At 42.0% G+C, this 16,313-nt stretch overlaps 1 protein-coding gene across 5 annotated transcripts in view; it reads right to left on the bottom strand.

Moving 5' to 3' along the window:
- The window catches only part of TAMM41 (TAM41 mitochondrial translocator assembly and maintenance homolog), a 77,800-nt gene that overhangs the window by 8,916 nt on the left and 52,571 nt on the right, over nt 1–16,313 (bottom strand). For 2 of the 5 annotated variants that reach the window (XM_066244735.1, XM_066244740.1), the window contains exons 6-7: nt 5,274–5,439; nt 3,614–3,676 (exon numbers count right to left, since the gene is read on the bottom strand). In XM_066244735.1, coding sequence (XP_066100832.1) covers nt 3,614–3,676; nt 5,274–5,439 — 229 coding nt within the window. Of the gene's footprint in view, nt 1–39; nt 173–3,613; nt 3,677–5,273; nt 5,440–16,313 lie in introns of those variants that run through there. The other 3 variants (XM_066244737.1, XM_066244739.1, XM_066244738.1) reach the window with 3 other exon arrangements.

Genomic DNA, 16,313 nt, shown 5'->3' with positions numbered 1-16,313 from the left:
AACATTCAAATTTATAAAATAGTAAAATATGTCTCCATGTATCTTCATGCAGCTTCAACAATGCAAGTCATGACCAATCTTGTCATCTTCCCACTTCCCTCCACCATGTTTTATTTTGAAGCAGATCTCAGACATCTTGTCATTTCATCTGTAAATATTTTAGTATGTATTTCTACAAGAAAAAGAATTTTTAAAACCCTCATCATACTACCATTCTCACAACAACAAAATCATCAATGTAGTGATTTCTTATAGCACAGGAAACCAACCAACCAACCAACCAAAAAACCCCAAAGCATTCAGCCTCGCCCAAGAAGGATTATAGAAAAGGAGCTGCAATCATGCAAAACACAGATTAATAGCCAGAACCACCCAAGCAAACAAGCACCTCATCTCAGCCTTGCCAGGATAAACCAATAGAAAAACAGATTAAATAAATATCTTAACTGGAAATGCAAAGCTATGTACCCCTGAGTGGTAGAAATATCTTCAGGGATACATATGCTACTAAACCTTTTTTGACCCTTTGGCTGAACCTTTCCAAAGATCCAGGACGGCCACATAGGGTCCTTGGGCCAAACACTCAGCTGTGTATCCAGGCAGCTAGGGTGAGACACTAAGAGGCACGACCACGCCAGCTCCCTGGCAATCTTAACCCAGGGATCAGAATCAGGCTGAAAGATCACTCCCATCTTTGTGTTACCTCTGAGCCATTTATGCACTGTTACTACTGCAAATTTCTATTTATGTGCCTATTGTCCTTTCTAGACTATGAATTTTTTTTTATTTTTTAGACTCCGAACTTCTTGAAGGCAGGATGGTGTTTCGTATTCATTTTGTATTGTATGCTACATGGCTAGCACATGAGCAAAGTTCAGTAGGTGGTTACATAAGAAAGATTGAACTATATAAATCCATCCTTTAACAATACCAAGCACTGGAAAGAATGGTGAGAAACAGGAACTCTCATTTACTACGAGTGGAACTGATGTAACTACTTGGGAGGGCAATTTGGCTATATCCAAAAATATGTTCAAATGTTTAAGCCCATAAATCAAGAACAGAAAATAAAATATTCAGAGAACAAAAAACTAAAAAGAGCTCCTAGAAATTAAAAATATAGTAACAGAAATAAAAATACTTGCCTGATCAGGCAGTGGTGCAGTTGATAAGAGGACCCAGGTTCGAATCCCCCAGGTAACCGGCTTGAGCATGGGCTCATCTAGCTAGAGTGCAGGCTCATCAGCTTGAGTGTGGGTTTGCCTGCTTGAGCCTGGGATCATGGATGTGATCCCATGGTCACTGGCTTGAGCCCAAAGGTCACTGGCTTGAAGCTCAAGTTTGCTGGTTTGAGCAAAGGGTCACTGGCTCAGCTTGAAGCTCCTCCCATATGAGAAGCAATCAATGAACAACTAAGGTGTTGCAACTATGAGTTGATGCTCCTCATCTGTTTCCCTTCCTATTTGTCCCTGTCTGTCCATCTCTCTCTCCCTCCCTCTCTCTCTCTCTCTCTCTCTGTCTCTCTCACTAAAAAATAAATACTCAATAGAAGGGTTGAAAGCTAAAGTTGAGAAAATCTCCCAGAATGTAAGATAAAAAGGTAAAAGAGATCAACATAGGAGAGAAAAGAAAGAAAACCAAATGACTAGTCTAAGAGGTTCAATATTTGAATAAAAAGAGTTTAAAGAAGAAAGAAAACAGATGGAAAGAAAGTAAAAAATAATAAATAAAAATTTTCATATATTCTGAGTGTCCAAACTGACAGAGCAATGAGTATTGTAACAGATAAAACAGACATCAAAGCACATCAGAACCCTGTAGGAAAATGAAGACCCAACAAGGCCTCACAAAAGAACAGACACAGAGGATCAGTAATCAGAATGACTTACTTTGACAACAATCCAAGAAGTGAGAAGAAAGTTGAAGCAATGGCATTAAAATTCTAAAGGAAAATTATTTCCAATCTCCATGCAGCCTACGTCAATTATGTATAGGACGCTAGACTAAAGATACATTTAGAAATACATGGTCTCCAAATTTGCCTCCCATGCACCCTTTCTTAGGAAATTACTGGATGGTGTGCTTCACCAAAATGAGGGTGTACACCATGATGACAAAAGAATGAGATACAGGAAGAGGGTATCCCTCACATGAGACAGGTGAAACAATCTCTGTGGGCTAAAAAGGTTGTGCAGAAAAGGAAAAGTGTGTTATGTGGCTCACCTATGAATCTCATAACCTAGTCATATAGTGTAGACCAGTGGCAGTCAACCTGGTTCCTACCGCCCACTAGTGGACGTTCTAGCTTTTATGGTGGGCAGTAGCGGAGCAACCAAAGTATAAATAAAAGATAGATTTAACTATAGTAAGTTGTTTTATAAAGATTTGTTGTGCCAAACTTAGCGAAAATCCAACATAAAGTACTTGGTAAGAAATTATTATCATATGCTTTAACTTGCTGTAACTCTGCTTTATAAATTTTACAAAGTGAAGTTACTTCCCTACTTTATAAATCACCATTACTGTAGAACTGGTGGGCGGTTAGAAAATTTTACTACTAACAGAGATACAAAAGTGGGCAGTAGGTATAAAAAGGTTGACTACCCCTGGTGTAGACTCTGAAGACCAACTTTACCGAAACTACCACATGACTGTAGTAGGAGGACAGAGGGGTGGGAGGCATGAGTGTGTGGTGAAGTTGGGTAGAGGAGCTGAATCCTAATCTACCACGGTGAGAAGTCAACAGATAATGCCTAAAATGGAAAAGCAAAGAAGCAGTAATATAAGCTTATTATTTAGTGAATTGGCAGTGAAGACAAAAATAACGCACTAAGAGAGTTGGAAGTGGTTGTCTCTGGAGAGGGGAAGTGGGGGAGGAGGACAAGGTACTGCTGTTTCTGCAACAATATGCATGTGTAACTCCATAAATAGAAAAGTGAGGGAAAAACCTGCAGTTATTCAGAAAACTTAAGAGGGGCAGTAAAGCCTTCCAACCATACCTCATATGGTTTGACTTTTTAAAATTTTATTTTATTTTCCTATTATCTTTTTTCTTTTTCTTTTTTTTAGTGAGAGGAGAGGAGGCAGAGACAGATTCTTACATGCGCCCCGACAGAGATCCACCCGGCAAGCCTGGCAAGCCCACTAGGGGGCGATGCTCTGCCCATCTGGGGATGCAACTGAAGCCACTCTTTAGCATCTGAGGTGAGGCCATGGAGCCGTCCTCAGCACCTGGGGCCAACTCACTGTAATCAAGCCATGGCAGCAGGAGGAGAGGAGAAGAGAGAGAGGGCGAGAGGGGGAGGGGTAGAAAAGTAGGTGGTTGCTTCTCCTATGTGCCCTGACCGGGAATTGAACCTGGGACTTCTACACGCCGAGCCGATGCTCTACCACTGAGCCAGCTGGCCAGGGCCTGGTTTGACCTTTTTAGATGACTGGATTACAGTGCTGTCTGCCTGTCTGGTCATTATTGCACTATTACAGTTTATGAACGTCAAAATTCAGCATTTCACAAGTACCTACAGGATACAGACAAAGCCTTAGATTTTAACCAGGGGTGCTGAGGCCACTCAATCCAGCAGCTTCATTAAGTGTAGATTTTCTAAGTTCTTACCAGCAGTGAAAAGGCCTTTGGTGCTCTGTCTCAGACTAGAAGGTCTCACGATTGCTGAAAGCCCTGTGAAAAAAAATACCAACAAGGATGCCAAAAAAAACAGATGTTAGTCATCTCAACACTTTTAAAACCTGAAACTAAACATTCTTTCAGTTATTCAATAAAACCAGCAAATCTATCTCTGTCCTGATGTCACAGAATGACAGTGAAAAGGGTATCAGGACTGAGGGCCAGGAGACTCGAGTTGCCAGCCATGTCACCAACCAGCTATATAAGCACAGTCATATACTACAGCTGGGCCTAGGCACCTCCTCACCTTAAAACAGGGTGGGTTAGGTAACCTTCAAAGTTGCTTTTATCACTTAAATCTAAGTAAGGTCGCTGATCCTCAATTCCAAGATACAAAAAAGATAAAAAAAAAAAAAACAAAATAAAAAAACCAAATGTTTTGCCCTGGTTGGTGGTGCAGTAGATAGAGCATCATCCTGGAGAACTGAGGCTGCAGGTCAAGCCCCAGTCAGGGCACATACGAGAAGAAATCAACAGCACAACTAGGTGGAACAATGAGTTGATGCTTCTCTTTCTCTCTCTCTCTCTTCCTCTCTCTCTCCTTTTCTCTTTCTCACTTAAAAACAAAACAAGAAACAAACAAAAACCACAAATATTTCTTCTCAGAAATAAAACTTTCATTCTGAAAACACACAGAGGACTCCTCAGTAAGGATCAACAGTATAGTCCCACATGCCCTATGAAAGGCAGCAGAGATCACACAATGACCAAAATCATGTTAAAAATAGATGAATGAATGATATGCCTCCATGTTTTTCTTCAGAATAGGTACCTGGTGACCTAAACATATGCTCTGACAACTTGGGGCTGGTCCCTGAGAGAGGGTGTGTGGGCCCACCAGTTGTAGCTAATGTTCAATATTGTCACTGTGTATGTCTAGCACAGTGGCTTGTACCTTGGAGGGTTAAATACTTAACTAAGCTCAGTTAAGTACTTAGTCAGTGAAATAGGAGAATGCACTCATCTGAGGGAGGGAATTATTTTCAATTTCAAAATTATTTCTTTACTGAATGATCTCATAAATTACCTTTAACACCTCAAAGGAAAGTGCATCTCTGAAGATAAGGGCCAGATTTTTTGGTAAATATTAGGGAGGCCCTAGGGATAACATGCAGAACGTAGGCGTGTGAGGGGGAACCTGCTGAACACACAGGCTCTGAGACACGCTGAACAGGAGCTGGCTGATGAAGCTGTGTTTTTAATATTATCTGATGAAAGTGTGTTCCTGATATTATAAAAGCATTAAAAATGTCACCAGTCTCCTTCCTTCTCAGACCACCATGAAGAACACAGGCTTGTCTTTAAAATAATTGCTAAAAGTTATGCTCTTGAGACCAAAGAAACATTGTTTGCCCCCTTTGTCAGTGATTTAGGACCCAGGAATTTAAAAGTAGAAATAGTTTTATACTACACTACTTCAAACAAATGAAAATTTAAATTGCCCCAGATTATTGGTGTTTTCTTCTTCCCAGAAGCAATCTATCTCTTGATCTCACCAGGTAAGCAAGAATAAAGAATACGTCACAGTCATAATCAAAGTTTGCCTTTACCCATGGCCAGCAGTTCCTCAGTGTCAAATTCATAAACATACCTAGTCGCACCACCTCTCCACAGTCGGGATCATGAGCAAGTTGTAATAAAGTTTCTTCCACATCTCTGTTTTTTCCAGGAGGGTCCATAATATGGTTTATTTGTTGCTGTAACACTTTGGGCAATGCCATTAGCTGAGTGAATTGTCCTTCTGGGCTTTTATCTATCTGAGGGAAGAAAAATGATGTCTATGGAAAGTACTTTGAATTGTATAAATATTCAGAGACCATGGCTTCTCTGTAAAGTTACACAAATATATATAAATCCATATGCTAGACTACACAGCATGCTAAGGAGATAGTCTCCTTTCTGAAACTAAATGCATAAGTGTTCAGAATTTTAAGTTCCTTCAAAAAAGCCAATTCATTACCTATAATATTTCATTTTTGCATGAGAAAAGAAGAGATGCCTCTTCCAACGATTGATTTCTGACTCTCAGTTTTAAAATTTCTATTTGTCTTAAATCCAACAGTAAAAGGAAGTAAGGCTGCAGCTAACAGTTATTGAGGCCCCAGCAAATCCAGGCACTCAAATTACTTCTTCCATTTTAAACACAAGGACAGAGTAACATAGCCAGGATCATATAGTCAGTAAGAGAGAGTGGCATCTAAATTTATGTCTCCTGCCTTTAAGGTCTTTTATATATCATGTTGTATTTCATGAACTGTAGGAATAAAGTGACAATAAAAGCTAATCATATTCACTTTTAATCCCCTAACACATAGTAGGTACTCAAAAAAAACCACTGGTTGAATAAATCTTAGCTGTCATTATTTCTTAAACAGGTGGTTACACCAATGAATTCTGTTCCTAACATATTCATCAAATCGAAAGATAAATATAGAAGCCTGACCAGGCAGTGGCGCAGTGGATAGAGCGTCGAACTGGGGTACGGAGGACCCAGGTCCGAGACCCCGAGGTCGCCAGCTTGAGCGTGGGCTCATTTGGTTTGAACAAAGCTCACCAGCTTAGACCCAAGGTTGCTGGCTTGAGCAAGGGGTTACTCGGTCTGCTGTAGCCCCACAGTCAAGGCACCTATGAGAAAGTAATCAATGAACAACTAAGGTGTCACAACGAAAAACTGATGATTGAGGCTTCTCATCTCTCTGCATTCCTGACTATCTGTCCCTATCTATCCTTCTCTGACTCTCGCTCTGTCTCTGTAAAAAAAAGAAAGGCAAATATAGAAATTAAACATATAAAACTACGCGTTAGACTTTACTTGGAAATCTTTGAATCAAAAGCTAGCTACAGAACAAGGCCCCACCTAGCTTCCCTAACTCCCAGTCTAATACTTCATGGAACTAAATTTTTACAAAATGGTGTGAACACTGCCTGCCTACCAAGTTGAGAACCAGTAACACTGCCCTTAGTAGCTCATCATGTTATTTTCCAAGTACAAATCTTTCTTGTATTCTTTTAAACAAAAGTTTAGGTTTTAACTTTAAGAGAACAGTAAGAAAACAATTAGACAAATGGATGTACTAAATTTTAGATTCAGATTTTCCAGATACAATCAACTTTCTTAATTAAAATTCACTCATTCTACCACCTTTTTTATTTAACAAATATTTATTGAGTACATGCCAATATCTTGATTTTCTAGTTTTATATACAAAATCTATGCAAAAAAGAAAATGCTATAAAAACTCCAATAAAACTGAAGTTTTTTTATAACTTAAATATTTCATATTTACCATTAAGATGGTCCTAAATTTACAGAATTCAACCTCTACTTAGCTCTGGCTAGAGAATTATCCAAAATAGTGTAAAATATGCTAGAAGTGACATTTATGGACTCATATTTTGGAGCCAAGTATTGATTTCATGAAAAAGATCATATATTTCTGTAAGACTTCACTTATGAAACTTCTAGGAACTTTAGAGATGCCAAAATGGCTTGTGTAATATGAGGAATTAGAAAATAGAATTTGCTGGCCTTGGCCGGTTGGCTTAGTGTATGGCCCAGTGTATGGATATATCCTAGGTTCGATTCCTAGTCAGGGCACATTTGCTCCTCCACCCCTTGCCCCCTTCTCTCCCTCTTCTCCTCCTGCAGGCATGGCTGAATTGGTTTGAGTGCATTGGCCCTGGGCACTGGGGATGGCTCCCTCAAGCCTCCACCTCAGGTGCTAAAAATAGCTCGGTTGCTAGCATGGCCCCAGATGGGCAGAACATTGGCCCCGATGGGGGTTGTTGGGTGGATCCTGGTCAGGGTAGTTGCAGGAGTCTTATCTCCCCTCCTCTTATTTAGAAAAGATGAAGAAGGAAAAAAAGAAAATAGTATTTGCTACTGCTTTCTCTTGCAGAAAAGAAAGCATTAGTTTTTTTGCTTGGAAACATGTTTAAAGACAAAATATTAGGTGTTCAAATAAATTGTTATATTCTGTCTAATTATCATTACTCTTTAATTCTTCATGTTTTAATGACATGAGTGGAAGTATTTAGTTAAATGACGAGAGTCAAATTGCATTTTAAAAGCAGATATGGGGAAAATTCACAAATTGCATTTACACAAAGTATCTAGAACAGGCAAATCCACACAGGCAGAAAGTAGAAAGTTGCCTGGTGGGAAGAGAAGCCAGGGACTGCTAATGAGATTTCTTTTTGGAGTGATGGGAATGTTCTAAAATTAGACTGTGGTGATGGCTGCAAAACTCTGTGAATATACTAAAAACCACTGAATTTTATGGAATGTGTATTATATCTCAATAAAGCCGATACTTTTAAAAAGCAGCTATGGTTATATGATAGTGCATGCTGTTTGGCATCACCCATATCCTGGCTTTAGGACCAAAGTACTGTTCCACTGGCAGCTGGCACTTTCTCAGTCCCTCTCAGAACTGTCCTCAGCTAATCTAAGCTGCCTATATCCAATAACTGGAAAACGCAGAGTATAAAAGCCTGGTCTCTTTGCTTGGTGTTGGGACAACTAGAAAGGGCCATCTAGCTCCATAGTGTCACCATAGGATCAGATGAGGTCTTTGTTTCAAATCTGCCCAATCCTGATCTTACACAACTGGTACCAGCATTGGTCCTAGAATGTACACTCTAAGGTAGCATTTTGCAGCTATTATAGTGTGGAAAGCCAAATGGAAGCCTCTGAAACTGCCATTCTCACCTTCTAGCCAAAAGAGTTATTCAAAAGTAAAAACATGCCCTGGCTGATGGCTCGGTGGGTAGAGCATTGGCTTGGTGTATGGATGTTCCAGGTTCAATTCCCAATCAGGGCACATAGGGGGAATGACCATCTGCTTTTCTTCTCCTCCCTCTCCACCTTCTCTCCCTGTTCCCCTCCTGCAGCCAGTGGCTCGATTGGTCAGAGCATGGCCCCGGGAACTGAGGATAGCTTGGTTTGTTCAAGTGCATCAACCCATCGACCTCAGGTGCTAAAATTAGCTCTGTACTCAAGCACCAGATAGGGTTGGCAGGTGGATCTCGGTCAAGGTGCATGTGGAGTCTGCCTCATTATCCCCCTTCCTCACTTAAAAAGAAGTAAAACCATCCCAAGATATATGGAGAGATTAGTGTCACCTGTAGACCTAAAAGATGCAGGGGTGAGCCTGACCAGTCATGGTGCAGTGGATACAGTGTCAACCTGGGACACTGAGGTCCCTTGTTTGAAACCCTGAGGTTGCTGGCTTGAGAGCGGACTCATCAGCTTGAGTGCAGGGTCGCTGGCTTGAGTGCAGGATCACTGACATGATCTCAACATCACTGGCTTGAGCAAGGAGTCATGGCTCTGCTTGAGCACCCCCTCCCCACACACCCATCAAGGCACATACAAGAAATAATCAATGAACAACTAAAGTGAAGCAACTACAAGTTGATAATTCTCATCCCCTCCCCCCCTTCCTTCCGGTCTCTTTCTTTCTCTAAAAAATAGATGCAGGAATGTGATGTTTAATGTGTTAACTCGGCTAGGCTACTGTGTCCAGTAGGTTGGTTAAATATTAGTCTAGATGTTACTGTAAAAGTATTTCATAGATTAACATTTAAGTCAGTAGACTTTAAGTAACGCAGATTATCCTCTATAATGTGGGTGAGCCTCATCTCGTCAGTTGAAGGCCTTAAGAAAAAAAGACTAATGTCACCTGAAGAGGAAGGAATTCTGTATTCAGACTGTCTTCAGACTTAAGACTACCACATGCTCTTCTCTGGGTCTCCTATTGGTTCTGTTTTTTGGAGAACCCTGACTAATACAAAGGTTGATGGTCCCTATGCTAACTCCATTAAGGATGACCCTTACAAAATCCAAATGGATTCTGTAGATTGTAGGAGGCTCCGCAGACTGTAGTAGACTACCACGGACTTGACCAGGAAGAGCCCCAATTACATCTACTGTGCCAGAGTGGTAAACCTGCTAGAGCAGATCAACACATCTACAAGTATCTGGATGAAGCCAAAGACCTGGCGAGTGCATTCTTCTCTATTCCTACTAGGAAAAAGGATCAGAAGAAGCAGCTCAAATTCATATGGACAGATAACAGCATACCTTATGGTTTGCTTCAGGGCTATGTTAACTCCCCCATCCTCTGTCACAAGATTTTCAAAGGGAACCAGACTATTTGGATATTCTGTATAATTTCATGTTGGTCCACTACATCAACAATATGTTGCTAATGTCACCTGGTGAGAACAGGGGGCAGGTACATTGGAGGCCTGATAGAAATGGAGGTTCTAACCATGGTAATTCAAATGACTGTGCATCAAGAATTGCCCGTCATTAACTGGAATCTCTCAGATTTACCAAGTCACAAGGTCAGGCAGACTCAACTGCAGTCCACTACAAGATGGAACAGGTACATTAGCATTAGACACAAAAAAGGCCAGATGGCACAAGTAAGCTGCATATGCAGGAAACCTAGGCCCCTATAATATCCACTATGCACTATTGCATCATTGCTCACTGTTCTACTTCTGCATTTGTTCATGCATATGGCCACATAAAGGCTCTCTTGTGACAGGCTTTGAAGGAAGACAAAAAATAAGCTTGTTTCATGGACGATTTGGCTTATAAAATATAAACCTGAAACATGCATTAGCGCCTCACTCAGGGAGGAATACTTTAGGTGGTGTACCTGGTCATCCACTTCACATGGAAAAAATGGCCCAAGATAAGACTATGCAAAGACTCATGGGGAGTCAAGAATGTTTTTTTGGTTTGTTAGGGAAATGAAAATTAAAAGATTGGAAGACTGAAGAAAAATAATTTGGGGGAGGAGGCATGTGGATGGACCTATGAAAATTAGCACAAATGTGAAGATCTTTGTATTGTATGTTAATATCTACAAGAGAGCAACAGGAGCAGCAACAACAATCAAAAGAATAATTCAGCCAGTCCATTTAACAGCCTTGTCAGGGTTCATAAAAGTAGCAGCTATGGTGGCAGGGATAGAGGCTCTCCTTAGGACCAGTATCATGGGTTTCTACTCATGATACTGGTTGACTTAATTAATACTGCTGTTGAAAGGCTATCCTGAGAGCAACAGAGCCTAACACCGAGATCCTGATACAGGACCATCTCTTGAGACTAACCAGTCACTTAGTGGTAAGTTGAGTACACTGTACTCCTTCTACCTAGGAAGGGGCAGCAATTTCATCCTTTTTTTTAGATTTTATTTATTCATTTTTAGAGAGAGTGAAGAGAGGGAAGAAAGGGGGAGAAAGAGAGAAAGAAAGAAAGAAGGAAGCATCAACTCTCATATGTGCCTTGACCAGGCAAGCCCAGGGTTTCAAACTGGCGACCCCAGTGTTCCAAATTGATGTTTTATCCACTGTGCCACCACAGGTCAGGTAGCAATTTCATCTTGTCTAGAAGTGACACATAGGCTGAACATGAGTTTGTCTTTCCTGTCTATAGGACCTATCCAATACCACTGTCTCATTTTCTGACATGGTTGTACTGTAATATCACTTATGGAGTCTACTTTAGAGCAAAACAGGTGCAGGGGTGTAGCAACGAGCACAAGGCCATGGCTCCACTGTTCCTACCACATACTGCACCAAAGCTGCCAGTCTCGCAGAGCATAGTTCTCAAGGAGGGCAGTTTCTGCCCCACTCCCTAAAATACCAATAGTGTCACTGTTGAAAAACCCTACGATATAGCAATAAAGAACAGCTGAGGCACCAGTCTGGAGATGATACTCTGTGAAAAGGGGTGTAGCATATGTCCCACATTAATGACCATTCTATAGTGCTATGTTCCCAACTGGTAGAATACTTGGACCTGGGAACCAAGAGGTGGAAGGAGAAGTGGCCTTGCTTACCATCACTCCCAGTGACCCATCTGGGAAATCTGTGTTTTCCGTTTCTACTTTAGAACTGTAGGTCTAGAGGCCATAGTTCCCAGAGGAGGGCTGCTTCTCCCAGAGGAAAGAGTAAGCATCCCATTAAACTTAAAGTTATGACTGCCACCAATTACTTTAGAATCCTGTGTCAAAAGTCCAGCAGAACCTGACCAGGCAGTGGCGCAGGGCATAGAGCATCAGACTGGGAGGCAGAGGATCCAGGTTCGAAACCTGAGGTCGCCGGCTTGAGTGCGGGGTTGCTGGCTTGAGCATGGGACATAGACATTACCCGATGGTTGCTGGCCTGAGCCCAAAGGTTGCTGGCTTGAAGAACAAGGTCACTGGCTTGAGCCCAAGGTTGCTGGCTTGAGCAAGGGGTCACTCGCTCTGCTGTAGCCCCACAGTCAAGGCACACATGAGAAAGCAATCAAAGAACTAAAGTGCCACAATGAAGAATTGATGCTTCTCATCTCTCTACCTTCCTGTCTGTCTGTCCTTATCTGTCCTCTCTCTGTCTTGCAAAAAAAAAAAAAAATCTAGCAGACAAAGGAATGAGTCATACCATACTGGCAGGAGGAACTGACCCTGATCATCATCAGGAGGAAGGGCTACTGATACAAATGCCTTAGTAATCCTTGCCCAATTTTGATGGTAAATAAACAAGTGCAGTAGTCACAGCCTGAGATGGGCATATGACCAGAGTCTTAGACTCCTTAAGGATGAGGGTGTGGGGCACCTCATATAGACAAGCAGAAGTGCTAGATGAGAATGAGAGGAACTTAGAATGGGTAATTGCAGAGAGAGAAGATGGGTATCAGTTGTAGCCTCAAGACCAGATATAGTGCTGGAACATAGCTCAGCCTACTAATCTTTTTTTTTTTAATTAAAAAAAAAAAGCCCTGGCCGGTTGGCTCAGTGGTAGAGCGTCGGCCTAGCATGTGGAGGACCCGGGTTTGATTCCCGGCCAGGGCACACAGGAGAAGCGCCCATTTGCTTCTCCACCCCTCCGCTGCGCTTTCCTCTCTGTCTCTCTTCCCCTCCCGCAGCCAAGGCTCCATTGGAGCAAAGATGGCCGGGGCGCTGGGGATGGCTCCTTGGCCTCTGCCCCAGGCGCTGGAGTGGCTCTGGTCACGGCAGAGCGACGCCCAGGATGGGCAGAGCATCGCCCCCTGGTGGGCAGAGCGTCGCCCCTGGTGGGCGTGCCGGGTGGATCCCGGTCGGGCGCATGCGGGAGTCGGTCTGACTGTCTCTCCCCGTTTCCAGCTTCAGAAAAATACAAAAAGAAAAAAGAGAGAGACAGAGAGGAAAGGGGGGGGAGTGGAGAAGCAAATGGGCGCTTCTCCTATGTGCCCTGGCCGGGAATCGAACCCGAGTCCCCCGCATGCCAGGCCGACGCTCTACCGCTGAGCCAACTGGCCAGGGCCTCAGCCTACTAATCTTATCCTTGTGAAAGTTTCCCCAAGATAGCCCTGGCCAGTGGCTCAGCAGTAGAATGTCGGCCTGACATGTGGAAGTCCCGGGTTTGATTCCTGGTCACGGCACACAGGAGAAGCGCCCATCTGCTTCTCCACCCTTCCCCCTCTCCTTTCTCTCTATCTCTTTCTTCCTCTCCTGCAGCCAAGGATCCACTGGAGCAAAGTAGGCCTGGGCGCTGAGGATGGCTCCATGGCCTCAGTCTCAGGCACTAGAATGGCTCTGGTTGCAACAGAGCAACACCCCAGAAGGGCAGAGAATCGCCCCCTAGTGGGCATGCGGGAGTCTGTCTGCCTGCCTCCCCACTTCTCACGGCCGGGGGGGGGCAGGCGGAATAGTTTCCCCAAGATAAACCAATTAAAATCTAGATCATACAGGCTTGTATATAAGCTGTAATGAGGAAACTAGAAAAGTTTATCTTCATAGTTAAAGGAAATTTCCAGCCCTTTTCCCTTGCTTGGGCTCTAGAAAGTTGGCAGCTAGGCACATTATTCTCCGCTATCCTAATCAGAAAGTAGATAATGTCTCACTAAAGGAAGTCTACAGATACTGATAATTTGGATCCTCCAATAAAACAGCCAAATACTTGCCCCGTAACCCTATAGGGAAGCCCACCAGCCAAAAAACTCTATACAGTAGTACCTTGACACATGAGTTTAATTCATTTCAAGGCTGAGCTTGTGACTCAATTTGCTTGTGTGTCAAATTGAATTTCCCCATTCAAATTAATGGCAATGCAATTAATCTGTTTCAGCCCCCCAAAACCACACGAAATTTTATTTTATATGCTTTTAAATAAGAAAATGTACTATATAAATAATACATATATGTACATAATAAGAGAGAATGTAAAGAAATAAACTAGTTTATGAAGTATATTTACCTTTAAGGTCAGGCAAAGATGCAGGTGGAGGGGTAGGAGACTGGCAGAGGTAGTATTCATTTCGTGCATTATCGATTAACATAACTTACTCTCTACACACTTAACGCTGCATTTAATTGCAAAATTTAATTTACACACTATATGATATATAACTTTATTGCTAAACTTAATTGCTATTTTTTACTTTGTTTAATCATCATTTTCTTCACTGACTTTTGGCTTTTTCACCACACTTTCCTCGTTTTCACTCAGAGGCCGTTTCAACAAAAACCTTTCCATGGAAGTTTGTTTCTTCCTCCCTTTCAGAACATTCGACAGACCATCTAGTGGAGGGTGGCAGAAGCTTGTGATTCAAATATCTGCTCGTGACTTAAAGCAAAAAATCCCATGAGTGACTGCTCGTCTTTCAAATTGCTTGTGATTTAAAGTGCTCATGTGTCAAGGTACCACGGTACATCACAAAGAACTTTCTCTCTGTACTTTTAAAAAGTGTATTGCTCTTTAAAAACAGGTCACAAAGGACATACAAACATTTGAAAAAGGCCAATTCACTAACACATGTGAGTCAACAGAAAAAGGAACAAAAAGAAAAAGACACAATATAGAGAGCAAGAAAAAAAATCCAAAATTATAATAAAAATCATTAAAGAAATAAGGAAAGATATTTACAAAACAAAAGAATGCGATAAAGAAAATTCAGAGGTAATTAACACATCAATAGAAGTATTAGATGATCTATTTGAAAAATTCTTCTAGAAAGCAGAAAAAAACCCTAAGGAAACAAGAGGAAAGGGAAGAAAAAGAGATCGAACCAGGCGGATCAATAACGAACTAAGAGGAATTTCAGAAAGAATAAACTAAAAAAGTGGATATGAAGAAATAATTACAGCTTGACCTGTGGTATGTGCAGTGGATAAAGCATCAAACTGGAACTCTGAGGTTGCCAGTTCAGATCCCTGGGCTTGCCTGGTCAAGGAACATATGGGAGTTGATGTTTCCTGCTCCTCCCCTCCTTCTCTCTCTTCACTCTCTCTCTCTTTCTCCCCTCTCCAAAATGAATAAATAAAAATTATTACAGAAATAATAAAAGAAAATCTCCTAGAATTGAAGGTTGTAAATTCCAGACTGAAAAGGCTCATGAAATACCAGAATAATAAATGAAAAACAAAGATATACAAAGACAAGGCAAATCATGAAATATAAAGGTACTGGAAAAAGGAAAAGATCCTAAACAATGTCAGAGAGAGAGAGAGAGAGAGAGAGAGAGAAAAAGGTCACATCCAAAGATAGAAAATCTGATATCATTAGACATTAAAAAAAATTTTCCATTGAATTGAGAGAGAGAATAAGAAAGAGAAGTAGAAAAAAATAAGCATCAGATACTCATTGTTACACTTAGTTGTTCCAATTAGTTGTGCACTCACTGGTTGCTTCTCACAGGTGCCCTGACTAGGGATTGAACCTATGTCTTTGGAATGCCAGGATAACACTCTATCCACTGAGCCACCCAGCCAGGGCCTTGTTATTAGACTTTTTAATGAATCACTAGAAACTAGATGAAATGAAGCTATGATTTAAAATTTTTAGGGAGAATGACATCAGAGTAATGGCAGCGTGAGAGATACTCCTGACCTCTCCCCTTGAAATTTCAACAAATTGAACAACTACAATGCAGTGAAGGAACCTCAGCTGGGCTTGGAGGTGCGCCTAAAAGATTCACACACTGAATGGATTAAAGGTGGGATAGGGTGAAAGGGGGGAGGAAGATAAAATGCACTCACAGTGGGCTTTGGAGAGGAGAGGAAACAAACCCAGAGTGACTGGGTTCTTTTTCTCTGCTGGACTATGGGAATGAAAGATGCTTGGGCTCTCTGGATTTTGTCTGAGGAGTATGGAGAAGGGAACTAGGAGTGGCTGGGTCTCCTTCTGCCAGAGGAGTGGTGAGACAGAGGGGCAGAGGGGGAGGTAAACCAAAGCAGCCAGAGCACAAGGTCACAGCCAGTGTTCCCAAGTCTGCCTGCAGCCTGCACTCAGCAGACAGATAAAGCTAAAGTGCAGCCCCCAGCCTTCCAGATTCTGCCTCCCTCACCTCTCGATACGGAGAGTGGAAGGGACAAACCTCACAGCTAGATCTCCAGAGCCACTCTCTCCCCTGAAGAAAGGAGGTGCTCCATGTCCAGTCCACCGGTCTGTTGAGACATAGGAAGGAGTGCCTGGAAGCCTGAAACTACCACTGTTAGAGCCATAAAGCCCTCACAACACGCTCCACCCATCAACCCAACTGTGGCCTGCCTACATCATTGTGACAGCAACATCTCAGCGAACAGCCCAGGAATTTCATAGAACTAAAAGTTGTAATACAGCGACAACTACTGGAAGAAAACCTCTCAAACCC

The sequence above is a fragment of the Saccopteryx bilineata genome, chromosome 10 (genome assembly GCF_036850765.1).
Source record: "Saccopteryx bilineata isolate mSacBil1 chromosome 10, mSacBil1_pri_phased_curated, whole genome shotgun sequence".
Lineage (NCBI taxonomy): Eukaryota > Metazoa > Chordata > Mammalia > Chiroptera > Emballonuridae > Saccopteryx > Saccopteryx bilineata.
Note: the sequence above shows the minus strand (reverse complement) of the source record. Positions and strands in the feature narration are given on the sequence as shown.